Source organism: Cyclopterus lumpus, chromosome 6, assembly GCF_009769545.1.
Source record: "Cyclopterus lumpus isolate fCycLum1 chromosome 6, fCycLum1.pri, whole genome shotgun sequence".
NCBI classification, from domain to species: domain Eukaryota; kingdom Metazoa; phylum Chordata; class Actinopteri; order Perciformes; family Cyclopteridae; genus Cyclopterus; species Cyclopterus lumpus.
This window is the reverse complement of record NC_046971.1, coordinates 25523037-25539605: the sequence shown is the minus strand read 5'-3', so window position 1 is coordinate 25539605 and position 16569 is coordinate 25523037. Positions and strand designations below refer to the sequence as shown.

General features: G+C 47.2%; 1 protein-coding gene across 4 annotated transcripts; it reads right to left on the bottom strand.

The window, feature by feature from the left end:
• Window positions 1-3401: 3401 nt before the first annotated feature.
• exoc3l1 (exocyst complex component 3-like 1) lies at window positions 3402-14804 on the bottom strand. 4 transcript variants are annotated; one of them, XM_034534019.1, is made up of 15 exons: window positions 14452-14804; window positions 12180-12728; window positions 10756-10968; window positions 9456-9655; window positions 9162-9380; window positions 8850-8920; window positions 8133-8250; window positions 7730-7855; window positions 6953-7053; window positions 6743-6859; window positions 6235-6505; window positions 4977-5132; window positions 4545-4678; window positions 4191-4412; window positions 3402-3864 (listed from the first exon to the last, which is right to left on the bottom strand). In XM_034534019.1, the coding sequence occupies exons 1-14, from the start codon at window positions 14615-14617 to the stop codon at window positions 4226-4228; spliced, it is 2628 nt and encodes an 875-aa protein (XP_034389910.1). In that variant the 5' UTR covers window positions 14618-14804; the 3' UTR covers window positions 3402-3864; window positions 4191-4225. The 4 variants fall into 4 exon arrangements, with proteins under 4 accessions (XP_034389910.1, XP_034389912.1, XP_034389909.1 ...); XM_034534021.1 differs by having other exon boundaries at window positions 3809-4412; window positions 12180-12399; window positions 12553-12728; XM_034534018.1 differs by having other exon boundaries at window positions 3809-4412.
• Between the last annotated feature and the right edge of the window lie 1765 nt (window positions 14805-16569).

Genomic DNA, 16569 nt, shown 5'->3' with positions numbered 1-16569 from the left:
TTCCTGAATCAAGCAAGGCTTCTACATCCCGCTGATTCACTGTTACAGGGCACGTTGGGTCGCCGGTCTCTACTTTCCCCCAGGAGGGCAGCAAAGTGGACCTGAGGGTTGCTGAGATGTGGCCCAATTCGCCACAGCGATAGCACTGACGAACATCTGGGTTCCGAAACCCTCGTTGCTGTACAGGGTGACTAACCCCTATATGGGGTGAGTCGGAGCGGGGGTTGGCCAGGGTCGGCCCTCTTTGGCGACGCATACTTGTCCGGGCAGGACCAGAAGCCCCCGGCTCTTTATGGGCTGGTCGGAGCATGTCTGAGGCCGCCTGGTACTGCTCTACGGCTTCTACCAACTCTGTGGCCGTCGTTAACTTCTGGTGGCTGATTACCCTTTTTTGCGAACCCATCATCACTGCCTCATCCTGAACGAACATAAGTTTTTAAGTTTTAACAACCTTATCAGCATTAAAGAAGCCAGCATAATTTACAAAGCCCTAAATGGTCTGGCACCTCCTCCGCTGAACAAGTCCATCAAACAGAGACCTGTCTGCGGCCCTGCGACTAGAGTCACCAGAGCCTCCACAGAGGCGACTGTGTCATCCCACAGAGGGCACCACCTTTGGCCAGACGGTTCTGTCTGTCAAAGGCGGCACCCTCTGGAACCATTACCACCCTCTGGAACCATTACCACTCTCTGGAACCATTACCACCCTCTGGAACCATTACCACTCTCTGGAACCATTACCACCCTCTGGAACCATTACCACTCTCTGGAACCAATACCACCTCTCTGGAACCATTACCACCCTCTGAAACACATTACCACCCCCTGGAACCATTACCACCCTCTGGAACCATTACCAGCCTCTGGAACCATTACCACCCCTCTGAAACCATTACCATCCTCTGGAACCATTACCACCCTCTGGAACACATTACCACTCTCTGGAACCATTACCATCCTCTGGAACCATTACCACCCTCTGGAACACATTACCACCCTCTGGAACCATTACCACCCTCTGGAACCATTACCACCCCTCTCGAACCATAACCACCCTCTGGAACACATTACCACTCTCTGGAACCATTACCGTCCTCTGGAACACATTACCACCCTCTGGAACCATTACCACCCTCTGGAACACATTACCACCCTCTGGAACCATTACCACCCTCTGGAACACATTACCACCCTCTGGAACACATTACCACTCTCTGGAACCATTAACGTCCTCTGGAACACATTACCACCCTCTGGAACCATTACCACCCTCTGGAACACATTACCACCCACTGGAACACATTACCACCCTCTGGAACCATTACCATCCTCTGGAACTATTACCACCCTCTGGAACCATTACCACCCTCTGGAACACATTACCACCCTCTGGAACCATTACCATCCTCTGGAACCATTACCACCCTCTGGAACCATTACCGTCCTCTGGAACACATTACCACCCTCTGGAACCATTACCACCCTCTGGAACACATTACCATCCTCTGGAACACATTACCACCCTCTGGAACCATTACCACCCTCTGGAACACATTACCACCCTCTGGAACCATTACCACCCTCTGGAACACATTACCACCCTCTGGAACTATTACCACCCCCTGGAACCATTACCACCCTCTGGAACACATTACCACCCTCTGGAACCATTACCACCCTCTGAAACACATTACCACCCTCTGGAACACATTACCACCCTCTGGAACACATTACCACCCTCTGGAACCATTACCACCCTTTGGAACACATTACCACCCTCTGGAACCATTACCACCCTCTGGAACACATTACCACCCTCTGGAACCATTACCACCCTCTGGAACACATTACCACCCTCTGGAACACATTACCACCCTCTGGAACTATTACCACCCTCTGGAACACATTACCACCCCCTGGAACCATTACCACCCTCTGGAACACATTACCACCCTCTGGAACCATTACCACCCTCTGGAACCATTACCACCCTCTGAAACACATTACCACCCTCTGGAACACATTACCACCCTCTGGAACACATTACCACCCTCTGGAACTATTACCACCCTCTGGAACACATTACCACCCCCTGGAACCATTACCACCCTCTGGAACACATTACCACCCTCTGGAACCATTACCACCCTCTGGAACCATTACCACCCTCTGAAACACATTACCACCCTCTGGAACACATTACCACCCTCTGGAACTATTACCACCCTCTGGAACACATTACCACCCCCTGGAACCATTACCATCCTCTGGAACACATTACCACCCTCTGGAACACATTACCACCCTCTGGAACCATTACCACCCTCTGGAACACATTACCACCCCCTGGAACCATTACCACCCTCTGGAACACATTACCACCCTCTGGAACACATTACCACCCTCTGGAACCATTACCACCCTTTGGAACACATTACCACCCTCTGGAACCATTACCACCCTCTGGAACTATTACCACCCTCTGGAACCATTACCACCCTCTGGAACACATTACCACCCTCTGGAACCATTACCACCCTCTGGAACCATTACCACCCTCTGGAACACATTACCACCCTCTGGAACTATTACCACCCCCTGGAACCATTACCACCCTCTGGAACTATTACCACCCCCTGGAACTATTACCACCCTCTGGAACCATTACCACCCTCTGGAACACATTACCACCCTCTGGAACACATTACCACCCTCTGGAACCATTACCACCCTCTGGAACACATTACCACCCTCTGGAACTATTACCACCCTCTGGAACACATTACCACCCTCTGGAACCATTACCACCCTCTGGAACACATTACCACCCTCTGGAACCATTACCACCCTCTGGAACACATAACCCTCTCTGGAACCATTACCACCCCCTGGAACCATTACCACCCTCTGGAACTATTACCACCCCCTGGAACCATTACCACCCTCTGGAACACATTACAACCCTCTGGAACCATCACCATCCTCTGGAACATAGGGGCATCTTAATATATAAACATGATCTATTAGATTTTATATATACATGTGTGATTTATATTATATGATATTTATGTTATTATAATATATTTATGATTTATATATCATATTTTATATATGTATATATATAAAAAATATACTGAATAGTATGAATAAGATGTCCTAAATGTTAAATATTTAACTACAAAGTAGAAATGTGTGTTTGATACTTTTTTGCATTGAATCATTCTGGGATGTTTACTGAAATTAATTGGATGGCTACCAAAACAAATTCCACCTGCCGCCACTGCACCTCCGTCTTGCTATTGCTATTTCTATTTGTATTGCTATTGCTACGCACGCACGCATCACAAATGAAGTACTGACAAAATAAAAGTTTTCTTGACAAAGCCTTTATTAAATAATAACAATAAGCATGTGTTTACAATGTGCGTCGGCATTGAACCAGAACAAAAATAAATATCCTTTGAAATAACAGGAAACGCTATTCAAAAGGAAGTGGCAGAAAATACATAAATACAATAAAAAAATATTTTTTGAAGTTGAAATCTGACAAGAAATAATGCATGAAAACAAGTTCCCGAATAATAGATTTTAAGGGTTATTAAAGTAATGAATTATCAGCCCAAGGTCTTCAGGTCGGATGCTTTCCAGTCCAGGAGCCCTCACTGAAAACCAGCCTTCTGCTGGAGTGCTCTGGCTTCCCAGGAAGATCATTCAGAGAAGATCTAAAAGTAGACCGTGAATATCTCACATGCTGCACGAGGATTTCGCTGTTCTATGGCAGTCAGTGGGTTTTTCTATTGGTCAGGAGTTAGAAAGGTGTCACAAGGTCCTGATTAAATATCTCCAATAGTTGCTATTGTGTTACGTGATGGATGTCAGCTAACGAGTCAGAACAACCTTTCAGCAGCAACATAGAGCCATGCGGATGGATTTCTTTTTATTTGAGCCGAAGGGAGAGTTTCTCTTCACTGAAAGAAGAAAACAGCACTGAAGGCTCTTTCTCTGGAAAAATGTTTGATTGACAGATGGTTCGACCAATCAGTTTGTCAAAGTGCCGTCCCTTTTCAAAACAGTTTCCGATGACTGCTTCCCCTGGCGGGTCAGGTTACACGAGCAAGGCCTCTTCATCTACCTCACCGGGACATAATACCAACGAAGACGGTGATGGTGGCACTGGGCAGCTCCCAGTATGAACGATGCGTGTAAGCTGCGTTTTCCGTCGCCGTCACGCACACTTGGCGGTGGGCAGACAGAAGGCCATGGTGGAGGGGGGCACCAGGATGTCGGTGAAGATGGGCCGGTACCCCGCAGGCAGAGGGGGGGCGCTCTGCTCCAGCAAGTCCAGCACGGCCCCTCTGATGTCCCTGGAGACATCACCACGGATGTCCAGCAGCACAGACACATGCTCTTCACTGAGGGGAAGAGCAACATATTACACAATGTTTCATGTTTTTTAAATGGTAGATAATAAGATTGGCTTTTTAAAAACAACACTTATCTGAACACCATTAAAATAATTTGTACTATTAGTGAGGTCCGATTACCCGATGTCGGGGTATTTGGCTGCGAGTCCAGAAACCTCCAGAGTGAGCATGCCGGGGTCTTTCAGTCGGAGGAAGTCAGCAAGGACGGACAGTAAGGACAGAGGATTCACTTCAGGTACCGAGCCTTCCCCCTCCTGTTTGATTTATATGGGACCAAGCAGCAGCCACTTCTTTATGCACAGTGTTTTATGGTTTTTACATTTTCTTGGTAAAAGGATGATCAAAAATACAGGATGCAAGTCCTACTGCTGCTGCTATAACTTCTGATACGATGCACATGTTGTGTCATCAAGTCAGCATTTCTCCATTAAATCCATCAGGCTCCTCTCACAGACAACCAAGGAGTTCATTACTTCTACATAAAACGGCTGACGCCGCTGCAAACCTTTTTTTAAATGTTTTAATCGCGACAAAGAGCCGGCTCCTCCTCACCAGCCCGTGGAGGATTTCTCTGAACCGCTGGTCGTCCTGAACCATCTGCTGGGCGAGCTGCCTTCTCTCCTCGGCGTTGCGACACACCAGCCTCTTCTGCATCAGAGCCCTGACGTACTCCACCACCGTCAGCCACTGGGCCTCCTCCTGCAGACGCTGCATGGTGAGCACACATGGCACAAGGTTCAGAGCAAGGACAGCGCAGCAGCTCCAGTGAAGACGGCGGGCTGCAGAACATTGTGCTGCACTAAGTCTTTTGGACATGTACAGTATAGCCTTGGATCATAGAGGTGGACGTAGTCGTCGTGACCTCACCAATTAGTTTTGAAGCCTATAGTTTATTCTTTAGGTCGTCGCCATCTTGGATTTTTGCAACCAGTGAACAGAAGTGACTATTTTGGACTGCGGCGGAGTGGCACCGTGGTAGAAACACCGTTACGGCTCTGGAAGAGACCTGTCAATCACCTTGTAGCCCCGCCCTAAAGCATACTCTGCCTTATGGTCTATTTGACTCTAAATGAACCATCATTTACTAAATGATCACGCTGTATTGAAGACAACTTGAAACTAGAGATTGAAAACCATAAACTCATGTTTACAATGATAACTGAGGGAATAAATCAAGAAAGAAGAAGAGCCATCTTAATCCTCGGCCCAACCCCGACGTCCCCCCTTATTAAAGGCCTTAAACCCTGAAACCTCAGGGACTTTTACATTACATTACTTTTATCCAAAGCGACTTACAATAAGTGTATTATTATACTTAACTGACGTCGTCTCTTCTAGGGTTGCGTGTGAGAGGCTGTCGGGCTTGACATTGTGTGAATACGAATGTGACCATGACAACGTCAGAACATTTTATGAATATGTATATTTTATATTTCTTATTCCCTGATTTGAACGTCTTCCAGGCTTTTGTCTCATGAGATGAGGGAAATGTCAAATTATTGATCAACACCATTAATCTTTTGTCCAAACAGCTGCAATAACTAAATGAAATGTTTGATGCACGGGCCATAGACTTCTATACAACCAGAGGTGGCCTTCGAAAAGGACTTCATGATTTTCGTCCTTGTACGATAAATTCCTGATTTGATAAACATTCATACATTTGAACTTTACTGGGCATCTTTTTTAGGTATTCAAGAAATAAATAATCTTATACCAGATAATCTACATTAACATTAGCCACACAAGAATGTTCTTCAGCTGCTGCTACATCTACACGGTGCAGACAGAATCAGAGCGGAGCGCCGACCTGTCTGCAGGGGGGTCGAACGCGGCCGTGCAGCTCCAGGTGGCGCTCCAGGACGTGGCAGAGTTTGGGGGTGGGGTCTCCCTGGACCAGCCAGGCTCGGGTCAGCAGGCCCGAGAGGAAGGGCTGGAGGTCCTGCAGGAGCTGATCCATCACCAGGCGACACGCCCGTCTCACAGCCCGGTCCAGAGCTGCCAGGGGGTCTGGAGGAGTCCGAGAGAACTGTCCTGCCGAGCGGGACGACTGCTGCTTCTGCAGACTCTCTGTGGACTTCCTGTCTCGAACACAAGGGACAACGTGGATTTGATTCAGGCCTGGATTTGTTGTTATATTTAGTCAATTCTTGTGATGGGAGGACCGCTCCATAAACAGCAACACCTTGATCTGGTCTCAATCTTTTTTACAATATCTACTTGTTGTATGATATATGGACACAACCTTGATAGCACCTCCTCCTTGAGAATCAAAGTTAATCTAGCAATCTAAGCTTTGAAAGCTGCCGTTGTCTCACTTCAGGATGATGCAGTTGCTGATGGAGGCCAGCAGATAGTGGAGGTAGAACTTGTTTTTGATGTTGCTCGGATTCCTGCGATGCTCCTTCCCAAATTCCACCAGAGCTTCTCGAAACCTGTGTTGTGAAGGAATGGGGGTGAATGAAAGGGTGAAAGTGGAGGCTTTCCCATGCCTGTTGGATATACTGGCAGGCAGCCTCAATGCCCACCTGTTTAGGAGGTTCTCCATCTCATACAGTCCCATCTGTATCGTCTGATCTCGCAGAGACTCTCCGATCATCCGAGCCACCCGCGCGTTCTCCTCCAGCATCTACCACAGTTCCAGAAACACACAAAAGCAGATCCACATCAAATACACTATAATATGACACACTACTGCTGCTGCACCAAAGCGAGGCCGGTAACGTGAGACTTCTAAAAAGGAGAAGAAGGAAGACCAAGTTCACTCTTTTGGTCACGACCGACAGCTTGAGACCAAAGACGACTTGCTAGCAAAGCAAAGAATTTACCGTTAGCCGGTGTTTTGGGTTCCCATTTATTGTTTTGACCCCCGGCTTCCCATTCGTTATTCTAAAAGTCTCTCGACACACAATTCAAACCAATGTTCCGAGCCACAAACCTTAGAAACACTGCAGGAAAAACCAGCTAGCATGCGGGTCACCTTTAGCGACTGAACCAAACATGCTAACCACTTTGACATCATTTAACCATTTCGCACCATCGGGGGGCGACTCCTCTGGTAGTAGAGACACACCATTGAGATACTTTGCCTGAAACAGTTGCGTTCCACAACCCTCCAGTTTATCTGGGAGTGGGTACAAAGCTGGTCCAGCAGCTCCAGAACCAGGACAAGAGTGTCCTGAATCAGACTTATGGAGGAAGAGATACGCTTTATTCTTCCTACTAGATGTCAAAAGAGGTTGACCAGGTTCAGTTGTATTACAGAAATGTATGGTGTGTGTGTGTGTGTGTGTGTGTGTGTTTACCTGTGTAATGATAGTGGGCAGGCTGGTCTGGTAGAAACCTTCATGGTCTGTATCTGGTTCCTGGTCTCTCTGCCAGTCTTGCAGCTCCACTTGTAGAGCTTTGTGCATCCACTCAGAGACACTCTTCTGGAACAACATGGACACACACACTGAATGCACTTTGTATATGGTTCCTACCAACTTTCAGTTTCTATATTACCAATGTGTCTAGATATCAATTGAAATTATGTTCACAGGTAGTAAACATTTAACACAGATAATGGCTAAATAGATAATATCCATCAAATTGTTTGAAGATGACATAATGGAGGTCCAAGACAAAATGTGTAGTCCCACGTACTTCTAGACGGTGTCATTCAGTTACTATAATAACTATAACTATAATAACCTAAACATGGCTCACCCGAACACTCTGCACGTATTTGTTCTGCAGCTGCTCCAGTCCCTCGGTGGAGATGAGAGGCCCGAGCTCCACTTTCTCCATCTCGGCCACCAGCTCTGGATGACCCATCATGTCTGGGCTGCCAAATCAACATGGTCACACTCTTTAAAAAAAGAAAATGTTCTCCATATATACATTTTATACACATATGAAGACAAACTAAATAAAATGAATGCAATACACACAGACAGACAAAGTCAAAGATCAAATAGATAATGAAAAATAGAGTGCAAGGAGAAGAATGCTAAAGCTGCTTGCATCTAAGAACGGATGAATTGAGAATAAAAGAGTTTGACCTATGAGCAGCTCAAACAACGGATGATGTTCCCTTCTCCTTCTCAGAGGCGAGAGCAAAGATTTTAGAGAAGTAACTCCACATTATTTGGATTTTTCATTTTCCGTTGGCAATTTTGGGGAGACGGGAGTTATGGGAGAGAAAGTGTATTAAAAGGTATACTGTTGGATATGAAATTAAATGTTCAGTAAGAGTCTTATCCTACTGAACCAAAGGGGTGTTCAAGTTCACGTTGAACCGCTGGATAACAGAGTTGTTCATTTGCTTGGATGTGTTCAAGGACCTCTATCTTTCAAGTCACCTCATACATGATGTCAATTTAGCGAAACATTACACAAACCGCCCAAAATAATAAAATACAGTCTGCAGGTCATGAACCTCACCTGTTGTAGATGTGGAGCACCCAGTTGAGCACAGCAAAGATTTCCCCACTCTCCAGGTCCCAGCTGCTAACCTAGGCCACAAGTAGCACTTACACGTGTATCATGGGGTGGTCACCAGAAATGAGGATAAACCTACACACTCCAGTTGGTAAATGTCATAGCGAAAGCTAATATGAATTAGAAATAGATTTGGGGCAATCCATTAAAGAGTGTGTTGAAGTCTCGTGGCTCCTACTAGAATATATGTAAACTATGACCGTGGAAACTAGAAACAATGTAGGACTTGAAGGTGGCTTCTCTCACGTCGCTGACCTGTGCCAGGTGAGCGTGTAGACAGCGGTGGCCGGCCCTCAGGTAGGCCCCCGTCAGCCGGTAGTGCGGTGGGACGCAATGCTCCAGCAGGTGGCGCACCGTGGCCAGGTCAGCCATGATGCCGTGCTGCAGAGCAGAGAGGTGGCCTGCTAGACCCGGGCCGCGCGTGTGCAGGTAGGAAACGCTGCGGAACCGCGCTGAGACCGCCTCATCGAGTACCTGACAAAGGAAAGAAATGATTAAACATGGAACAAAAGAGAAACGTGGTATTGTTTGGATCCGCTGGTGCCCGACCTGGAAGAAGCATGCTCTCCAGCAGCGAGGTCGTCCCGGGGGCAGGGGCCTGCTGGTGCCTCTGGTCCTCCCTCGCTCCTCCAGTAGGGCTCGGTCCAGGGCCTCCTCCCGCTCCACGATCCTCACCGCTGATACGAACGGCGTGGGGTTCTGTTGGGCCAGGGCCAGAGCGCTGCTCACCACCGCCCACAGCTCCTTACCTGCAGTGATGGGGGGATATCACCCAAATGTGCGCTTCCTCTCAACTCTGAAGAGCTTTATAGTTCATGGTTTTGGCCCCAAACAGCTGCAATTGAGGTTATTAGCTTTTTAGCAAAATAACAGGTTCCCTGTCCAGAACCAATCAGCACAGACGATGAGAGCGGGTTGGTGAACGGCCAGCAAGAGGACTCATAAACAACTTAATAAAAGGTGAATGTCAGTGGTGAGTTATGAGCAGTGCTCAAAGAGAAAGAAAGCTTTAAATGTTCCCTAAGCTAGCAGATCTTTGCAGGTGATCTGTCTGAATTTGATCTAGAGTTTAATGAGAACACTGAACAATCGTCATCATTATAATCTATTGTGTAGTCATATTTAAATAAAACAACGGAACAGATTGGTTCTTAAGTGGCTTGTACGAGACGTTTTAGGAGAAGTTGCCGCATCCATCAATGTTCATGTGTTTTGAATGTTCTCTCAGGTACAAACAGCTTGTGATTGGTCCAGACCGGTTGGAGGAGTCCTGAGCAATCAGTCGGCTTTGATCCAAGCCAAACTCCTTTCCTAATGGATGCTACATTTCATTCTTTTGGAACACTTAGGTTCACATTATTCTGTTTGATTCTGTTTGTCACCATTCATTTCAATTGTATAACCCTATAACATCATTATGAACATCTTAAATGACTTTTACTCTTGTTGCCGTAGTGGCAAAATAAAATAAGGACAGCAAAATGTTCTTGCTTGAGAGTGTCCAATATTTCTCCAAGCTGAGAAATAGATGAACTGTTATATTCAATGTACGTGAGTGCAATCATCACAATGACGAAGCAATACCATCAGTGGGTATTCTACTGTGTTGCCCTCAGTGAGGTATGCTCCCTTACTTTAAAGCCATAAAAGAATACTTTGTATATAATTATCCAAATTACACAAGCTTGTCAAATACTTTGAATATCGTATATGAAAATAAATGAGCAAAATTCAGATTTGAATATCTATACAGACAAATAGGGCACAAAACTATACAAAACAGTTAGTTTGCTGATTTGAATAGGTCAGATTCATTAAACTGACATCACTGTGTAAGCGGGGTCCTTACCCAGGGCGTCCACCAGCTGCCCGACACCAGAGAAGTATTTGGCCACGAGCTCCTGGTCCTCTGCACTGAGCGCACTTCCTGCCGTCCCAGCAGCCCCGTGGAGCTGCCAGAGGATGTCGTCCTGCCAGCACTCCAGATCCATAAGACGGGCGTGGGCCTCCAGGAGCCGCCGGGACTCCACCAGGCGCTCGGTCTCCAACACCATGCTACGCACTGCAGGAGGGGGGGAGCGCTTCAAACTGTCAACAACTTATGCAATAACCTCTTGCTGTTACTTTGGAATGTTAAAGACGGAAGTTGTTTTACTTTCCAGTAAGAATTATTATATATTCAGTATTTTATGAAAGATCCACTTTTTTGAAAATACCAACAAAAGAAACTGTTGTTTTCTTGCATAATTCTATTTGCTATACATAATACAAAACAAACAAAAATACAGAGAGTGCAGATTTCCCCCACTTTTCCTGGATCATTTTGCACTTTGGCCATCGATATAAGACAAAAGTTATTATAGGGCTGATTTGCAATATATTACCACTATTCTATCTTCTCCATGTACAGTATGGATCACACTAGAATGTTCCTCTGGGTCTGAAAAGTGAAACCAATGCTTCATGTGTTAACGCTGCATTCTCTCTCCTGACCACCAGGGGGTGACTCCTCTGGTTGTATAGAAGTCTATGCTTCATGTGTTAAAGCTGCATTCTCTCTCCTGACCACCAGGGGGTGACTCCTCTGGTTGTATAGAAGTCTATGCTTCATGTGTTAAAGCTGCATTCTCTCTCCGGACCACCAGGGGGCGACTCCTCTGGTTGTATAGAAGTCTATGCTTCATGTGTTAAAGCTGCATTCTTTCTACTGACCAGCAGGAGGCGACTCCTCTGGTTGTATAGAAGTCTATGCTTCATGTGTTAAAGCTGCAGTCTCTCTCCTGACCACCAGGGGGCGACTCCTCTGGTTGTATAGAAGTCTATATAAATGACTCTACTTCTCTTGATGTATTCCCTCAGTAAACATTGTAAACATTAGTTTTTGGTCTCAATCTCTAGTTTCAAGTCTTCTTCAATACAGCGTGATGTTCATTTAGTAAATTATGGTCATTTAGAGTCAGACAGACCATAAAGCCATAAAGTCAGACAGACCATAAAGCAGGGGATGCTTTAGGGCGGGGCTACAAGGGTTTTGTCTTACAACTTTAACCCTTTCACAGTGTCACTCACTACATTTTGGTCACCTAAAAATGTCTTGATGGGCTTCCGGTTGTAGCTCCACCCTCTCGTGTCACTTCTGGTTGCAGAAAAGATGGCAACGACCAAAATGCCCAAATTCAAGCCTTCGAAATAAGCAGTCCACAAACCAATACGTGACATCACGATGACTCCGCCCACTTCTTTAAACACAGTGGTTCTAAGGCCTTCGCTCACCAGAGTAGAGGCGCGGCAGGTTGCTGACAGCAGCGAGGAGCTGACGATGGCTGACCGACACTTCTCTCAGCCTCTCCAGGGACTTCACCCCCTCTGCGTTCCGACTGGACTCCAGCCCCGCTTTCTTCACAGCGTGCGACACCTCCCTCAGCTCCAACCTGGCCTCCCGGAGCTGCTCCAGACCCCAGCCCACCCCCTCCAGGTACGACTGGATCATGGACTGGAAGGAAAGCAGCATCGGCAGCACAGCGGCTGCTGTGACTACAGCGAGGTCTTCTAACGTGCACAGCTGCCACACTTCCCAAATCATTTCATAACCTGAGGTCACGTTGTGTCGTGATGCGTATGTGTTGGTGTGTGTCTGTGAGGTCACCTTGAGTCGGGTGTGTATGGAGGAAGTCCTCTGACTCTCCCTCTTCCTGTATTGGCTCAGTCGCTCCAGGTGCTCAGGCCGACAGAAAACACCCGACGCCCACTTCAGGGCGGCGCCGCGGGCCAGACACTCGGCCCTCGCCACCTCCGGCCACACCGTAGCCACCGGCAGCGCGTCTGATACACAGCGCACAGGGGCAGAAAAGCATAGTTTTAGACATGTAACTGCACCCCCCAGGCATGTAACAGACTGCACAGGGTCTGGAGACAACCCCAACTCATAACACTGCAATTTGATGAGTTAAAAGGAAACTCATCAAAGGGCTTCCTATACATGTTAAAAAGAAAGTTGTATAAAGTCTTTTGTGGCTCCCGGGGAAGCTATGCAAAATATGATAAATGCCCTCACGTGATTCTTAAACTTGGAAACTAATCTCAGCAGCCATGTTTAGTTGTTTCAGCTAGTTAGCATACAAACATTCCCATTCATTACACCGTGTACTTTCTAAGATCATGAATACAGTGCTCATGAAAAAATGTGAGAGAAGATACTGTAACATTAGTTGTATTTTGACCTCCTTCCTTGACGCTAAAGCTTCAGCTAAAGCTAGCACACATCTAGCGTTTTAGATTCAGGATGCTTACTGGCCTGCTGCGTCATCATCGTCCTCACCAAATGTATGATGATGCATTAGTCAAGAGTGAGAGGACAAGGCTTCCTTTTGAATGACGCATCCTAATTGAATCAGTGATTCAGCAGAGAGTTATGCGCTCTGCTCGGCCACCAACGCCCCTGTTAGGTTGTGTATCGGTGTGCACGGTACACAGTGAGCACAGCCAGTCACGAGCCCGCACCTTCGTGTGGATGTTTGGACGTCTCAGGACCGTCTCGGTCTCAGAGGAGGTCCTGGGACCCCCTGCTGTCCCTCACCAACACCAACGTCTGAACCATCATCAGCATCTCTGCACAACCATAAACCAGAGCTCACTTTGGCTGCGTCATGTAAGGCCAGTGGGGCTGATGCTCGGTCAACAACCCAACTGCACACAATACGGCAGTCACTCATTGATCACTGCACTCTAGCGCTGTGATGAAGGCAGGTTGCTAGGGAAACCAGCAGGGGCTGTCGTCAACCAAAGATACTCTTAGTCGACTAACGCTCATTCAATTTGTTGACTGTGTTTATGTAACTCTGTTCATCTGGTCACATGACATCTATTCTTCTGTCCATCCGGGGAGAGGGATCCTCCTCTGTTGCTCTCCTGAAGGGTTCTTCACTTTTTTTACCCTGAAAGGGTTTTTTCCTATTTTTTGGGAGTTTCTTCTGATCTGAGGTCAAAGGTCAGGGATGTCGTATGTGTACAGATTATACACATACGACATCCCTGACCTCAATATCACATTAATTTGTGATATTGGCTATATAAAATAAACTCAATTGAATTGACAGATCTGTAAAAGAATCACAATTCAATTCAGTTTATTTTGTACAGCCCAATATCACAAATTACAAACCCCCCTCAGAGGGCTTTACAATCTGTACACATACGACATCCCTGACCTTTGACCTCACATCGGATCAGGAAAAGAAATAGAAAAAACCCTCCACAGTCCATGCTATCACACAAAAGCACCAGTTTAAATCTTGTGTTTATCAAAGCTGTTTTGACAGCCTGATCAGGGAGGAACCTTCATCACCCTCAAGGGCGGTTGACATTGACTGACACATGTTAAAGGGCCCGCCCACAAATGGATGCATCACTCATAATACTTGAATGATCTAAGACAGTCCACACTGTAGCCATGCAGTGCTTTGTTTGGTCTATTGAGAGTTTAGAAGAAGTGGGCGTTGGCCTTTTCGCAGCTGGCACAGTGTGTGTGTGTGTGTGTGTGTGTTACCTTCTGGTTTGTCCCCTCCACTCTTCTGATCCCCGGCAGACATTGGATTGGGGTTTTCCGCGGCCCGTCTGCCTGACGACGCTCCTTCGCTCCGAGGCCGGCACTGAGGGTCCAACGCTGGCAGAGGGACACAAAGGAGACGAGGAGGAGGAGAGAGGGCACACATCCATTCTACTGACTGCTTTCCTCTTCCCCCTCACACACACACACACACCCTCTCTCTCTCTCTCTCGCCCAGACACACATCCTCTGCTGAGAGGCCGGCAGGAAAGGGAGGGAGCAGGGGGGCGGCAAGGGAAGAGAATAAAGCTTGAAGGAGGGGTGGAGGCAGGGATACAGAGACGTGTGCTGTATTCAGGAGCCTGTTGAGAAGATGGTAGATACTATTCAAGAGAATATTTACCTGAACTTTGTGATTTCAAAGCCTTCCGCCATGCCATCTTTATCAGGCGGAAAAATATATATATATATATATATACACACAAACAGACTGTTTATATTTATATTACGGATGAAATGTTACCAGCCACTGAGGTTGCATGTCATCAAAACCATTTCCATGACAACTGAGCAAACCCCGCCCTCTCATAAAGGCCGAGAGATGCTCCAGAGAGAGCTAGGAAGCGGGTTTTGTTAAACTTTCACACTTTCAAGTCCAAGAATGAACCGCATGCTCATCTATGTTCATGTTTGAGTTGAAAAGGAACGGTGAAACATTTTGGGACAAGAAGATCGACAGCGTGTACGATAGCAGTCGTTAAGTTAGCTTCACACAAAGACCAGATCTTCAGCTCACGGACGGACATGTTAGATCTGTTTTTGTATAATTGGAACAGTGTGATGTTGCCATGTGTCAACAGCAAACCTGGCTCATCGTGTCAAAAAGAAGGCGATCACATGAGCCATGAGGATCTTTTCAGTCGAAGCAGATCTTGAGGGGAGGAGGACCAGACCAGATACGGGGTCAGAAGGGTCACGGCTGGGGCCGGAGAGCGGTAAAGTGGATATGGTGTGCCACAAGAGTCTCGACTCGTAAAGGGAAACCAATTAAGCTCAGAGTTACGGGAAGAAACATTGAATAATGCGTAGGTCATTAGCCTGAAAGCCAGCGAAGCAGACACAAAGGAGCCAAGAACTAATGGAGTCCGTGGCTCCTGCGCCTTCATCAGAAGCCACGCAGCGTTCTCGTGAAGCTTCTTTTAACACCAGAGAGGCTGCCGATGCTCAATGTGCTCACTGAAACACACTCGTGTCACTGACCCGGTGATCCTCTGCAGCTGTCCGACCACTGGGAGGAAGCTGGTTTCATGAGGTCCTCTGAACCGGGCCGCCCTGTTTACGCCTCCGAGCTTCCCGGACCTCTTCAGAAGGCAGCGAGGAGCGTGCCAAGTGAGCCCGAGGCCGGAACCCCAACACACGTTCCCAAGCAAGCCTGAAGACGTGTGTGTGTGTGTGTGAGCTACGATTTGAAGTGTTTTATTATAAAATATGAAAACATAGCCGCTTTAAACAAAAAGTCCATTGTGAAATGGGAAGGCGTGTACCCCGTGTATGAAGATGGAATACGTCGCTGCGTGTTACACTGCCGAACTATTCTTTAACCGGCCTCCTTTCAAGGTGGCCGCCCTTTGTTTGGTCCCATCTCTGCCACACAGGAACCCCTTCCTCCAGAGCCACGCACCAGGATGTCGTGCAGAACGTGTTCCTGTCAGGGCGGGACCCTCCTCGCTCGGGACGGGGGGGCTGACCAGCCGCTCTCCGGTTCCTCGCTCTGCTGTGTCCAACAACCATCTGACATGCATCTGCAGCCAGAGTTAAAGAGGACGTCTGGCAACACCGGAGCTCTCGTGTTCACCGGCCAGTCAACACTGTGAAAGTCACCGCAGACGTTCTTGTTCCCCAGATGACGGTGACCTGCTGACCTTCGCTGTAGCGCCACCACCAGACGCACCAAAACTCTAATTAGGAAGGCGGTCAGATTGAGTTTTAAATGGACAGCATTGCTTAAGGTGCTCTACCTTTGTAACATCCATGTAACAACATTACATGGCAGAGAGAATTGGTTGATGTCTAAATGCCGAAGTGACTTGGGTCGTCCCGGGACAGAGAAGACAATGG